The sequence below is a fragment of the Cynocephalus volans genome, chromosome 4, assembly GCF_027409185.1.
Source record: "Cynocephalus volans isolate mCynVol1 chromosome 4, mCynVol1.pri, whole genome shotgun sequence".
Taxonomy (NCBI): Eukaryota; Metazoa; Chordata; class Mammalia; order Dermoptera; family Cynocephalidae; genus Cynocephalus; species Cynocephalus volans.
This window is the reverse complement of record NC_084463.1, coordinates 91,397,780-91,410,358: the sequence shown is the minus strand read 5'-3', so window position 1 is coordinate 91,410,358 and position 12,579 is coordinate 91,397,780. Positions and strand designations below refer to the sequence as shown.

Here is a 12,579-nt window from a genome sequence, read left to right as displayed (position 1 = left end):
ATGTAAGAAAGAAAGATGATAAGTCTTAAGAAAGGATGTCTTATGGAGCAAGGAAATGGAAAACAGAAGCAGTAGGCCAATAGAAATGGGGCTAAGGAAAATGAGCTGGAAGCTCATCTAGGAGCAGAGGTGAACATTCCTAGGGCACCCTGAAAAACAAAAAGGAAACACAGGATGGTGAACTGGGGAAACAAAGATGGTCTGGGGTCATCTGCTGCTGTGATTGATATTTAATGAATCCCCTGAGGTTTAAGCTCTAAAGATCTGCTTCCATCCACATGGATGGAAGGGTCTGTAAACTCCCTCAGTCCTTCCTAGCCGTTAGGATCCAACAGCAGGTGACCCAGCAGCCAGAGTAAGGCTGGAACTCTCACCTAGAGCTTTCTCACCCAAGAGGCAGATCTGTCTTTACTGAACTGTTAATCACAAACAAAAATGGTTTTTAAGGGCTGGCCAGTTGGCTCAGTTGTTTAGAGCACAGACTTCTAACACCAGGGTCTAAGGGTTCAGATCTCTGTACCAGCCAGCCACCAAAAAAAAAAAAAAATTTTTTTTGGAGGAAGTGTTTGATTTCTTCTGAGCATTTCTCACAACCAACTAGTTGCTCATCCCCTTAATTTTCTTATATTCTCCATAAATAAACTCTTCAGCTCGCAGGAGAGCAAAATAAAGAAAAGTAACAACTATATATATTATTTTAATACATTCTAATGATATATAAAAATCCTTTCCACTTAACACACACTGGGTAGAAACTCTGCATTGGTAGAGTCACTTAAATTTCTGTGATACTAGAAAGGCTCAGATTTTTGACCAGTGACCCAAGCAACTAACAACCTGAATGAAGTTTCTCTTTGAAGTTTGACAGGCACCTCTGTAATTTGGTATATTAATCAGCACAACAGAGCCCCTCAGACACCACTTAGCTCTGCTTTTGAGAGTCAGGGTACAGGAGTGTGTTGAAGGAAGTTGAACATTCAGACTGATCACAAATCCTGAAAGACATATGGATATGTGAGAAAACTCAAGTTAACTGCCCGAAAGAGTTAGTGATCTAGAATCCAATGGTCCCTTGAAAGTTTATGCCTCATATACAGGCTCCTAGAAGTCCCGAAGCCAAACTTTTGTATCCAAAATGTTACAGTTGGATACAACAGTTGGCAGGTATCTGAGACATTGTTTATTCAACTCAACTTTATCACTTTGTATATGAGGTGACTGAGAGTTGCTCAAAATCTCACAGTATGAAGCCACAGACCTGAGTTCTAGGTCCTGATTCAGTGATGACCTCTGATTCTCAGGTCACTTTCTACAGTGACCAGACATTTTGAAACCAAATATTTGTACACCTGGATTAAGAAGACAGTCCTTTAACATATCATCATCCTGGAAAATCTGAAGTATGCTTGCTGTAAATAAGCTTCTTCCATCCAGGCAAAGGAGTTGGAAAGAGAACAAGAGAAGGAATCATTACATTTCAGGTTTGCTTCCAGATTGCTCCTTGGAAAAGGATCCCTGCTCAGACCCAACATGGGGACATCACAGTCCCCCAGCCCCAAAGGTGGTATCAAGAGCCTGGAGTGGTCTTAGAGTATGGGGAGGGTGTCTCTTGTTCCAAACAGTGAAACCTGTTTGTCTCTATTGAGTTAGGCTTGTCCTGCTGAGAAAACAAGATAGCGATATCTCCCCAGATCTGTTACCTGAGAGGGTGGGTATCCTTTGATGTATCTGTTTATAGGCAAGACTCCTTTTTGGTTTTCTTTTGGATACTCATAGACTTCTGGATTTGGGAGAGATTTTTGGTAGGGGTCAATTAGACCAATCATTTACTCCATAAAAAACTCCTTCTGTAATATCCCTGAAGATGGCTATCTAGTTTACTGTTAAGTGCTACTTGTAAAGGGTGGTCAACACCTTCCAGGGCAGCTGTTTTACTGATGAGAAAATGCTAGTTACTAGAAAATTCTGCCTTTCAGTATGACTCTAAAATGACCTTGTAAGGTAATGTAAAACAAAGTGCCCTCCACCAGGTAATAGAAAGCTTTTGGAGTAGCTGAAGATACTTCCTAGTCTCAACAGTGTTAGCAAAGTACTTCCAAATTTTTGCACATGATTTTCTTTTCTTTCTTTCTTTTTTTTTTTTTTTTCACCTTAGCCTTGCTTCAAACACATTCCTCAAAATTTAATTTGTATTTCCTCCCCTGAGACTTCCCAGGGGCAATCCCTTCCAACCATTTTAGTTTTAATTCTAGCAGTTACCTCCACATTGCTAAAAAATGTGTGTATATGGAGTATTTCTTTACATTCTATTTTGTTCCCAGAGATACCTCTGTTTTCTTGAGGATAGTTTTTCTCTGTGCATGTGTATTTTAATCTTGACTCTGTCGTTTTGCAGGTCTTGTTACATGCTTGTGGCTGTCCGTCCATATTTAAGAAGGAAGTAGGAGAAAGGCCGGCAGGGGGTGTTGTGTATAAAGGCAAGGCTTTTGAACTGAAAGGCTTCAGGTTAGGTGACCAAATCTGAAAGTGTCCCCCAAACTGGAACACTGTGAAGGACATTGCTGTGGGGGCCAACACTAAAACTAGCTGTCTAGGTTCCCTAGAAGAGTGACTCCATTTCTTCAGAGAGGAACCTTCTTTTGTAGACTTGTGTTAAGTACTTGCTTGGTGATGTGCTGTGTGCAGGGGTGTGTGTACTGAGTGGGGGCATCTTCATCCCTATTCTCAGCCTCTGCTGTCAGTCCCATCTGTTGTCACTGCCCTGAAGTCTCTGAGTTTCCTGGGTTTTGCCAGGCAGATCTGTTACTGCACTGTGGTAGAGCTTTTCGTGGGTGGCATCCCTGGAAACACAACACCACAGGATGCCACTCACATGGAATATGATGCAAAAGGTGGCCTTGGAGTGGTACAGCATATGGTCCTGCCTCCATTGGTGATCTAAGGCTGGGACTACTTTGTTCTGCTTAAATAATCAATACCGCTCCATTAGCGTTCTGTTGTCCAGAAATGTGATGAAATCTTTTGACCTTTAATAGCCCCTTCCATTTTCTTTATTACTATGGGATTGTCCTTTTTTAATTCTATTAGCTTTCTTTTACTAGAGTCTCAAGAAGAGGAGGAGATTAAAGTGTGGGCTGTGTTAGTCAACTTGAACGTGAAGCACAGAGCTCACAGTATTAATGGGGATGTTATTCTGCCTCATTTTGTCTGGCATAGTTATAGATGATTCAGATATCAATTTAAAAACAGCAGTGACTCTATAGTAGAGAGCTCAATTAGACAGTTTTGTTGTCTCCATGGATCAAATTAACTGGAAATCTGAAATATCTCCACTTATTTTGTGTCAAGTAAACAGCAACTTCAGTGAAAATTATACAGATGTATGGCCTTTTAAACTACATCCATTATAAAAATATTCTGTGCTGTTGCTTTTCACAAATGCATTAGGAATAAGAGTTTTGAAATAATTTCAGCTGATTGCCTATACACAGCAGTATAAAACCTTAATGGGAAATCTACTAAACACCCATTGGTCTACGTAAAATGAAAAATAACTTTCCCACTATATGTTCAGTGACAGTGTTTATCTGCTACATTATCTCTTGATCTGGAGGCCAGTTGGGCACATATAGCATGAACTTTAGTGTTCTGGGCTTTGTACAGAATTACTGAGATTTCCTCTTCTAAATATTCAAGGAATGCAAAATTATTTCTACCTCAAATGTTTTATTTTATATTTAGAAATGTTTTACACAATACATATATATGTATTTAAGAGCAGTTCAAACTAATCTAGGCTATAAAAATTAAAGTTTTCTTTCTTTTTTCAGGACACTTAGGCTAGGTATATATTCAACTAGTATGTATGGAGGGTTTAATAAGTACCTGCTACTTTTATAAAAAGTTGATGAGTTCTATAGTATTCTCCCCTTTGGCTGTCAAGGAAACTCATGCTCAGAAGGGGAAGGGCCTTGTTTAAGAGCAATAGCAACAGATGGCAGAGGCCCAGATTCAGACTTGTTCTTTGATTCCAAAGTCAGTTGTCTTCCACTGCTGCAGGGAACATAATATTTCTTATACTGTATTATTCACTAGAATAAGGCAAACTACTTTATACCAGTTGGAACATTGCAGCACTATGAGGCTGGTCATATAGCTTGTTGTTTTCAGAAAAGGAGCCATTGCCACTCTTGTGTTTTGAAGTTAGGGTAAGGTCTTTATATTTTTGGCTTCATCTTATCAGAGAACTAGAATCAGTAATTATGCTTATCATGGAGTTCACTTAACTCAACTGAAAATGCAAAAAAAAAAAAAAAAAAAAGAAAAGAAAAAAAATCCTTACTAGCAAACTACTAATTAATAGGCTTTTGTTAATAATAAGAAACAAAAGGTTTGGAAATAGATTTAGAAGGAAATGCCATTATTTACCATAACTGAAGGAAATCCCCTTTGTGTTAATGACCAAAATGTGGAACAATAGCCACCCTGAGCCATGCCAAGAGAGGTCTTTATAAGAAACAACAAGATGAGGTAGAGATGAGTGGTAAGATTAGTCCCTGCATTCTCACCTCTACCACAAAGTACACCTCAGTCATTAGCATGCACATGGGTCTCCAGAACCATCCAAAACAGTATGTTACTGATTGCATTTATTGATTTCTTAGAGATTAGAGTCAATTATAGTTCTTTATCATTTTTTACCTTAAGAAATTCTTCATCATGTCTAACTTTGCCTGAATGTAGTTTATGAATGGTGCTACTAATGCTCTCCAGCTCAATAAAGTCTCTCCATGCCACATTATAGGGGACAGAGCTATATAGTGAGTGGAGCCAGATTTAATTTCAAATCTAGGCTGTTACTTTCTATGTAAATGACCTTGAGAAAATTACTTAACCTCTCTGAAAACTCTATATTTAGAAAAAAGATAGCCATCTCATAGGACTATTTTAGGAATGAAATCAGATAAGACAGATGGATGGAGAGACAGGGGATAGATAGAAAGATAGATAAATAAAGAGATAGAGCCTGGCACCTAATAAGCACTTAATAAATGCTAATTACTTTTCTCTTCCGTTGAAGGAATATCCATGAATTTGTACTGCCAGGCAAATATCCCCAGATGCTTCAGTTCTCAGTTTGAGGATTACATCTTCTCTGAAACCCCTCTGACCTATTTCCCCAAACCCTTTGATGCCCATTCTCAGCCAGGGACCACTCCTGGATCCTTCATTAGTCCCTTATGCATATCTCTGGTAAAGTGTGATGCTTACACTGTATTGCAAGTACGTGTTTGAATTTTTGTCATTTACACTTGACAATGAGCCCTCTGAAGGGTAAAAGGAGATCTAATTTGACTTGTTACATTTAGTATGTAGAACAGTACTTGGCACAAAACATGAGCTGCATAGACATTTGCTGATTGAAAGAAAGTGTAAGTGTGTATGTGGGAAGGTGTGGGTGCATGAAAAAGAAAAAAACAAAGAGAGAGAAAATGAAAAAGGAAGGAAGGAAGTACAGAAGGAAGGGACTATCTTTATGCTCAAAGGCTGCACAGTTTAAGAGGAGACTCAGTATTATTATCTTACCCTTCCAGGGAGATGGCCCGTTGGAGAGTCACTGAAGGCTGACGGGTTGCAGTGCTGTGTTGGGAATGACTGCAAGAAAAGACAGAAAAAACAAACACGGATCATTTATTTGAAATGTCTTTGAACATTCTAATCAGTTATATTGTCAAGAAAAAACAATCTTAGAAGAAATACAGTAGAGATTAAATCTTTGGTGATAAGTAGAATCATCCACCAAAATACAACACTCTTACCAGATAAGGAGTTAATGTTTCCTTATAATTTGATTTCAACATGTGTTATTCAAAAGTAAGCATTAAATAATAAGTAGACAGGAAAAGAAATAAACATTTTTTAAAAAGGTAATTTTTCCCACTTAGAATGAGATAACGTAGAGCATAAAAACATAAATTTGTTTATGACGCAATGTATTTTTTTAAGCTGCAGAATTTTTTTGAACAAAATTCTATGCAGAGTCTAATCTGTAAATCAGAATAGTATTTAATTGGTATAAATTTACTTATTAGTTCAAATTTGCCACACAATACTTGCAAAAGTTTGACGAACACAAAAACTTGAAAAATGGAACTTCCCGTTGCATATCAATCTTAGAAGTTAATGTAGTTCCATATTTTCTTTTGATTGCATGTAACAAGAAAAGACTGATTTTGTAGATAAGAAGTTAAAATAAAAATTATAATATCAAATACTTATTGAGTACTTATATTGGTCAAGTCACTCTTCTAAGTGTTTTATATGTTTGTGTCTTTTATTTCTCACAGATCTATGAGGTATGTCCCACTTAACAGATTGGGAAATTGAGGCACAGAGAGGTTTAGAAACTTGCTCAAAGTCTCATGGTAAATACCTGTGCTTGAAATGGAATAACATCTAGAGTCATTATTCTTAATGTTATGATCATTTCCCAGATTTGTAAGAATTTGTCTGGCAATGTCAGAATATTCTTCTGACATTATTCACAATATGTCATGGTATTCTTCTGACAATTAGAAAGAGATGGCAGGAGAATCTCTCATTCGATGTAGGCACAATAATAATCCAACAGCAAAACTGCATTTGAAGTAATTTTAGTTTGCAGTATTAGTTTAATATATTTCAGTTGAAATATTAGTTACATATACATGTAGTATATGAATGTGTGTATACATACCTATATGTATAAAGAGAAACCCATGTTAAACATTTGCAGAACATTAGGCTCTTTTGCAAAGCTCTAGGATTTCTCAGGCCATCCTGTGTAAACATTGACACTACCACAGAGAGCCAAGCTGTGGGCTACAGAGATTTTCATTCAGAATCTTGGTCATTACAGTGAGCAAGTCTCTTTGTGAATAGCATTTGGTTATGACATGGATGACATTTGCCTAAGGATGAGGGATCAGAATTTTGAGACCACAGCTGAAGCCTAGAGAATGATCTTCGAGCTAAGGATTGTGCCCTTTGTTTCCTGGTATCCCTCATAGTGCCAAGCACCACAAATATTCAGTGAACATATTTTTGTTGACCTGTTGAAAAGCGGCATAGCATTCAGGACTTGGACCATGTAGCCAGATTGCCTGAATTCAGATCCTGGCTTGACCACATCAGTGTGACCTTGCATAAGTTAGTGAATGTCAGTTTCTCATGTGTGAGATTGAGACAGTAATAGTACTTTCCTCATAGGGTTGTTATAAGGATTCGATAAATACAGTGTTTAGAACAATGGCTATCACATGGTAAAAGCTATATAAGTGTTCATTAAATACATAAATTATGATTTAGCAGAGTGTGTACTTTGAGATGTTTAGTACTAAATAAGAATAATTACTTTTATTACTTCAGTTACCCATACAGTCAATGACACAAGGAATATATTTCATATATGTGTCATATAGTCAATATAGTCATATAGTCATTGACACAAGATATATATTTCTGCATGTAGTATAGCTTTGGTAATGAATATCAAATTGAAAAATAGTTTCTGTTTCAAAACATTTTAAAATTAATGGAAATAAAAATAAGAGAAAGTAAAAAAATTCACCCATAATTCCATTGCCTTTACAGGTACCTAATTTAATTCTCATAGTAGTCCTATAAGATTGATACGAGTATCCCCATTTTACATATAAGAAAACAAAACAGGTAGAACTTAACTTGTCAGAAATCAACAGCTTGCAAATGTGGAGTCAGATTTCAAACTAAAGCCTGTCTTGTTGCCAAGTATGTACTCTTTCCACTCCATCCTACTGACTGTCTATATGGCCACGTGTTTCACACTGTTTTATGTATACACAGAACACATAGAACTTCACATCCTGTGTTTTTCCTAACATTATAATTTAAGCATTTCTCATTGTGTCTCCGTAATTATTAATTTAATGTATGTGATGTTACTTTCTATGAAGATGTAGTTTATTTAACCATCCTTTTAAAATTGGATATTTGGGTTATTTCCATTGTTTGCACATTATAAACAGTGCCACAATGAACATGTTGAAATCAATTACATTTTTCTTATTCTACAACTTTTTTAGATGCATTTCCCAAAATGGAAATATTTATTAGGTTCTTGATTTATGTTATTAATTACCTTCCAAAAGCTTTGTAACATTTTATTGCCTCTAAAAATATATATCTGTACCAGTTTCACCATAATCTTATAAGCACTGACATTACAATTTTTTAAAAACCTGATAATTTAATAGGTACAAAATACTTCAGATTTGTAATGAGCATTTCTTTGTTTATTAGTAAGAATGACCATTTTTTCTATATGTTTATTTGCTAATTGTATTTCTTTTGTGCAAACTGTGTGATCTTTTCCTTTACCATTTATCTTCCACTGCTTTAGAAAGTACTGACAGTTCTTCTTGGGTAAAGATCAATGATACTTACTAACCAAGATCAATGAATAACTGAACTTACTGATAGCTTCCTCACCGTTTGGTCAGCTCACTTAATTAAAACAAAGAAATATTCAGTAATCTTCTTTTACTTATTACAACCTTATAACTAATTACATTATTATTCTTTTCCTAATTTTTTCCAGTAATGACCCTTTTACAGTTTTAGTGACACCTAAATTAAATGCAACCAGCACCATGAAGTGCTCAGAGAATTTGACTCTTTTTATATTACCCATGCAGAGTCAGCCAGTTTCTCTTAGCACGTAAATGTCTAACAAACAGAGCCTTCTACACGTAATTCCCTTTTCACTCTACTAGAAAAATACGGTGAACTAAGAGAAATACAGTCAAGACCTACAGATGCAAGTGAAGTTTTATTATTCCAGATAGTAATGTCTGAGCCACACTTGCAGGGCAGATACTTGCAGTGGGTGGTAGGAGCTACTTATGGTGATACTAACTGGCATTTAAAAAAACACCAAACATCTTCCCATTGGGACCAAGCAGGTTGCAGGTACTGTAGTGTTACCATGACTAAGTAATTAGAGGTAACCACTGCCTGGCTCTTTCACCTCCACAGGCAGAGAGGCCAGCAGGATGGAATTCTGAGAGGTGCAGTAGAAAGAACCAAGGGAGAGAAGCACAGCTAGAGCTTAAGGCTTTCAACATTGGAGAGCTAAGTGCTCGGAATGTTCTTCATCTTAAAAAACCCTACCCACAAATGGCTACCAACTTCTTTATATTTATTATTTTTCTAGACATGTCAAATATCTGTCCTGTGAAGCACCCACTTTAGGCCTCCCCACCTCTCCTGCACAGCTGACACACTGCTACGTGCTGCCATCCCATCTTTCCCACATATCCATAATAGCAGCCCAGACTCAGAATCAACATGATTTATTTACATGCCTGTGTCTCCTACCAAGTCACGTGTGCTTTCAGAGCAAGGTGTGTGCTTACTCATCTATATATCCGCAGCCCAGGGGTGGCACGTAAAAGATGCTTCATCAATTCTTTTTGAATGATGAATACCATGGATTGAGTTCCATGTATCTGTAAGGCCCCATGCCTTATTTCTTCTAAACTTTGTAACAACATCAAGAACCAGGTATTTGGCCCATTTTTGAGAGAAATTAAATTAAGGCTCAGATTTCCCAGCTACTAGGAGGCAAAAGTAGAAGCCAGGTTTGCTGGCTCCAAAGTGCTTGCTCCTCTGAGATAAACCATGTTGCCTTACAGAAAGGTGAAATCAAAGCTCTGTGACTAGTCCATACAGAAGACCTGATGCATTTTGATAGGAAATGCTGAACTCCAGCTGAGTAACATTGACAGGTTTGTTTATTTTTTTGGCATAAAATTTCCCCATTATTATCACCATATATGCCCAACTTCCATGTCAGTGGCTTTTGAAGATTACTTTTAGGAAGATCACTTAATAGAAAAGAACATCCCTATTTTATCCACACCACCTCATTAGTGAGCCCTGGACGTTTACAAGGATTTAAGTGATAATCAATAGTGGAAGAGTAGGATGACCACAAGGAAGTCTCAGCATCATGTCACAGCATTGATGCTTGAGAAGAAGTCCCTGTCACCTGGTAGAAACCTGTGGAACCATCTTCATATTTAGGTAGCTTGGCTGGGATGCTATATCAGGCAACTGTGAAGGTCAATCTTACCAAGACTTTTTAAGACCTAGAGAGAGGTATCAGCCCTATTGCTAACTAAATCATGCTGTCATTGAATAAAATTGAACCAGAGCATGGTACAGTCTCCTTTCCAAGAACTCCCTGATTTTTCAAGTGAAAGACTCCCAACATGTTGCCTAAGGAAAAGGCATTTAAATGGTGCTGAAAGATACATTCCTATTGCTGTGTTAAATTAATTTTTTTTGAGCATCTGAATTGAAATTGTTGTATTACACATGGAAGGCAAAGGACCTAACTGGTGCTAATAAATGACTTAAATTTTCTCCTTCTCTGACGCAATGAGAGGCAGAATAAGTGGTCTTTCCAATATGATGTAATAATAAAAGTATATTATTTTAATGGAGAGCACAAAAAGTTTTTTGTGTCCTTTATTAATGAACTGACAACAATAATGTTACTTAATGTGACTTGTAAAGTCCCAACTATTATTGAAATACTTTCTGATATATATTCAATATTATATTTTCTCAAATGTATTTCTCAAATTTCTAAAGAATTTACATCTCTCATATTTTACTCTTCACCTTTCTCTTGAATATCTGTCTCCATCATTTATTTAACCTCTTTTTAATAATTTTTCTTCTCTTTTTTGGTCTACTTTCCCTCTCTCTTAATGTGGTTCATGCATTAAGTTGTTAAGTTGCCTCTGCTCTTAAAAAGAAGGGTATGTCTTGGATATCAAACCAGTACCTCAGATGCAACATAACCAAAACATTATCACCGTTCCCCATGAAGCTAGATATTCCTCTTGTGTTTCATTGACCCTTAACATGATTTGTCCTGTATAATTATTTGTACGGTCTAGTTACACCTAACAAACATTAATTGGGCACTTATATACCAGGTATTGTGTAAGGTACTTGAGATGTCTCTTTACTTCCTAAGTATTATAGTGCTCAATAAATATCTGATAATAAAGAGGTTAGTGAAATAAAATAAACCATTTGGCCCATGTCCATATAGATAACATATTTTAATAATCACCAGGCATATTTGATTGTTAAGCAATCTAATCTGTATTTGGAAGGATGTATAAGTATTTTAAAGGGTGGAGAAGAGAAAGAGGACATTCTGAGAAGTTAGAAGAACATGACAAAGACCATAGAGGGTCAAAACATATCTGGTGTGCTCTAGAGCCTTGAGTGGCTTGGCTTGGCCAGAGCATAGTAGCCGGAGATGGGGTCAGGAAGCTGACTGGGGTGGAACATGAGGGGCATAAAATACCTTGCTAAGAGGTTTGGACTTAATCCTGCTGGCAATGGTGGGGTCTCCAAGTTTGTTAAGTGGAGATGTGAGGGAGTCAAGACGATGAGGTCTATGATTCAAAAAGGTAAACCTGAAAATATTCTGAACAATGGAAGAAAATGGAGGAAATCCATAATCAGGGAGACTCATAGTAAACCATCGTGATGGAGAAAATTAATAAATGCTTATACTTGAACAATGCAGTAGGAATTAAGAAAAGGGGATACATTCAACACATTGGGAGGTAAAATATACAGGAATGGATAAGAGGGGAGTTATGGAGAAGGCACATTGATCTCCAGAACTGATTCTTGTGATCTGGCTGGGTGGGCATCTTTCCTTCTGAAAGTTAAATTCTCTAGATAGGAGGGGCCTATTGTTCCCAGAGTATAGGAGTATTTGTGCTCTCTTCCAGAACTTCCAAAAAAGCCTTCAAAAGTAGGGAGACTTTGATGTTAGTATGGGGGAGGTGAGAAAGAATGAAATGAGAGTTCTATTATTTGACTGAGAGGATCATGACACTAGAACAGAACCAAGAAGTATGCGTATGGAAAGGAAAATACATGTGTGTGCAGGAAAATACAATGGACTTTGGTTTTGTACGAGATTAGCTTCATTGTGCCTGTTGCACAATGTGGGGAGTATGATCTACAGTGGGACAGCTATCATTACTAAAACGTTCTTCCCTCTCTTGGTGTGATATCCATCTGTCTGCAGTAGCCACTGCATAACAGATATTCTTTGCATCTTTTTACTCCTACAAATAAATATTCCAACACTTCTTTTTTTTGTGATATGATTTCAAGATTTTTAGTTCTCTTTCCCTGTATGCTGTTAAGTATTTATGCTGATTTCTATTAAAATTGTGGAAATTAGAAATGGACTCAGAGCTCCACATGTGTTTAGACCATGGTAGAGTGCCATGAGATGCTACCTGCCCTCCGTCTGGATTCCATAGTCCCGTCAGAGCAGCCCAACATAACATGGACTTTTAAAATTTGCTGAACTGCATTTTTAAATTTAGGGTTCACCTAACCTCTCATATATTTTTTACATCAAATGATTCATAATCAAATCTATCATGTACTTGTGCTTTGGATTTTCAGAGACTAAATATAATTATTATATGTCAAATTTCATGGCACTGATTT

The 12,579-nt window shown here is 36.9% G+C and overlaps 1 protein-coding gene across 11 annotated transcripts in view; it reads right to left on the bottom strand.

Moving 5' to 3' along the window:
• The window catches only part of DLG2 (discs large MAGUK scaffold protein 2), a 2,032,915-nt gene that overhangs the window by 365,394 nt on the left and 1,654,942 nt on the right, over positions 1–12,579 (bottom strand). For all 11 annotated transcript variants that reach the window (XM_063094161.1, XM_063094165.1, XM_063094169.1 and 8 more), the window contains one exon: positions 5,587–5,655. In XM_063094161.1, the coding sequence (XP_062950231.1) occupies positions 5,587–5,655 (69 nt within the window). The remainder of the gene's footprint in view (positions 1–5,586; positions 5,656–12,579) is intronic.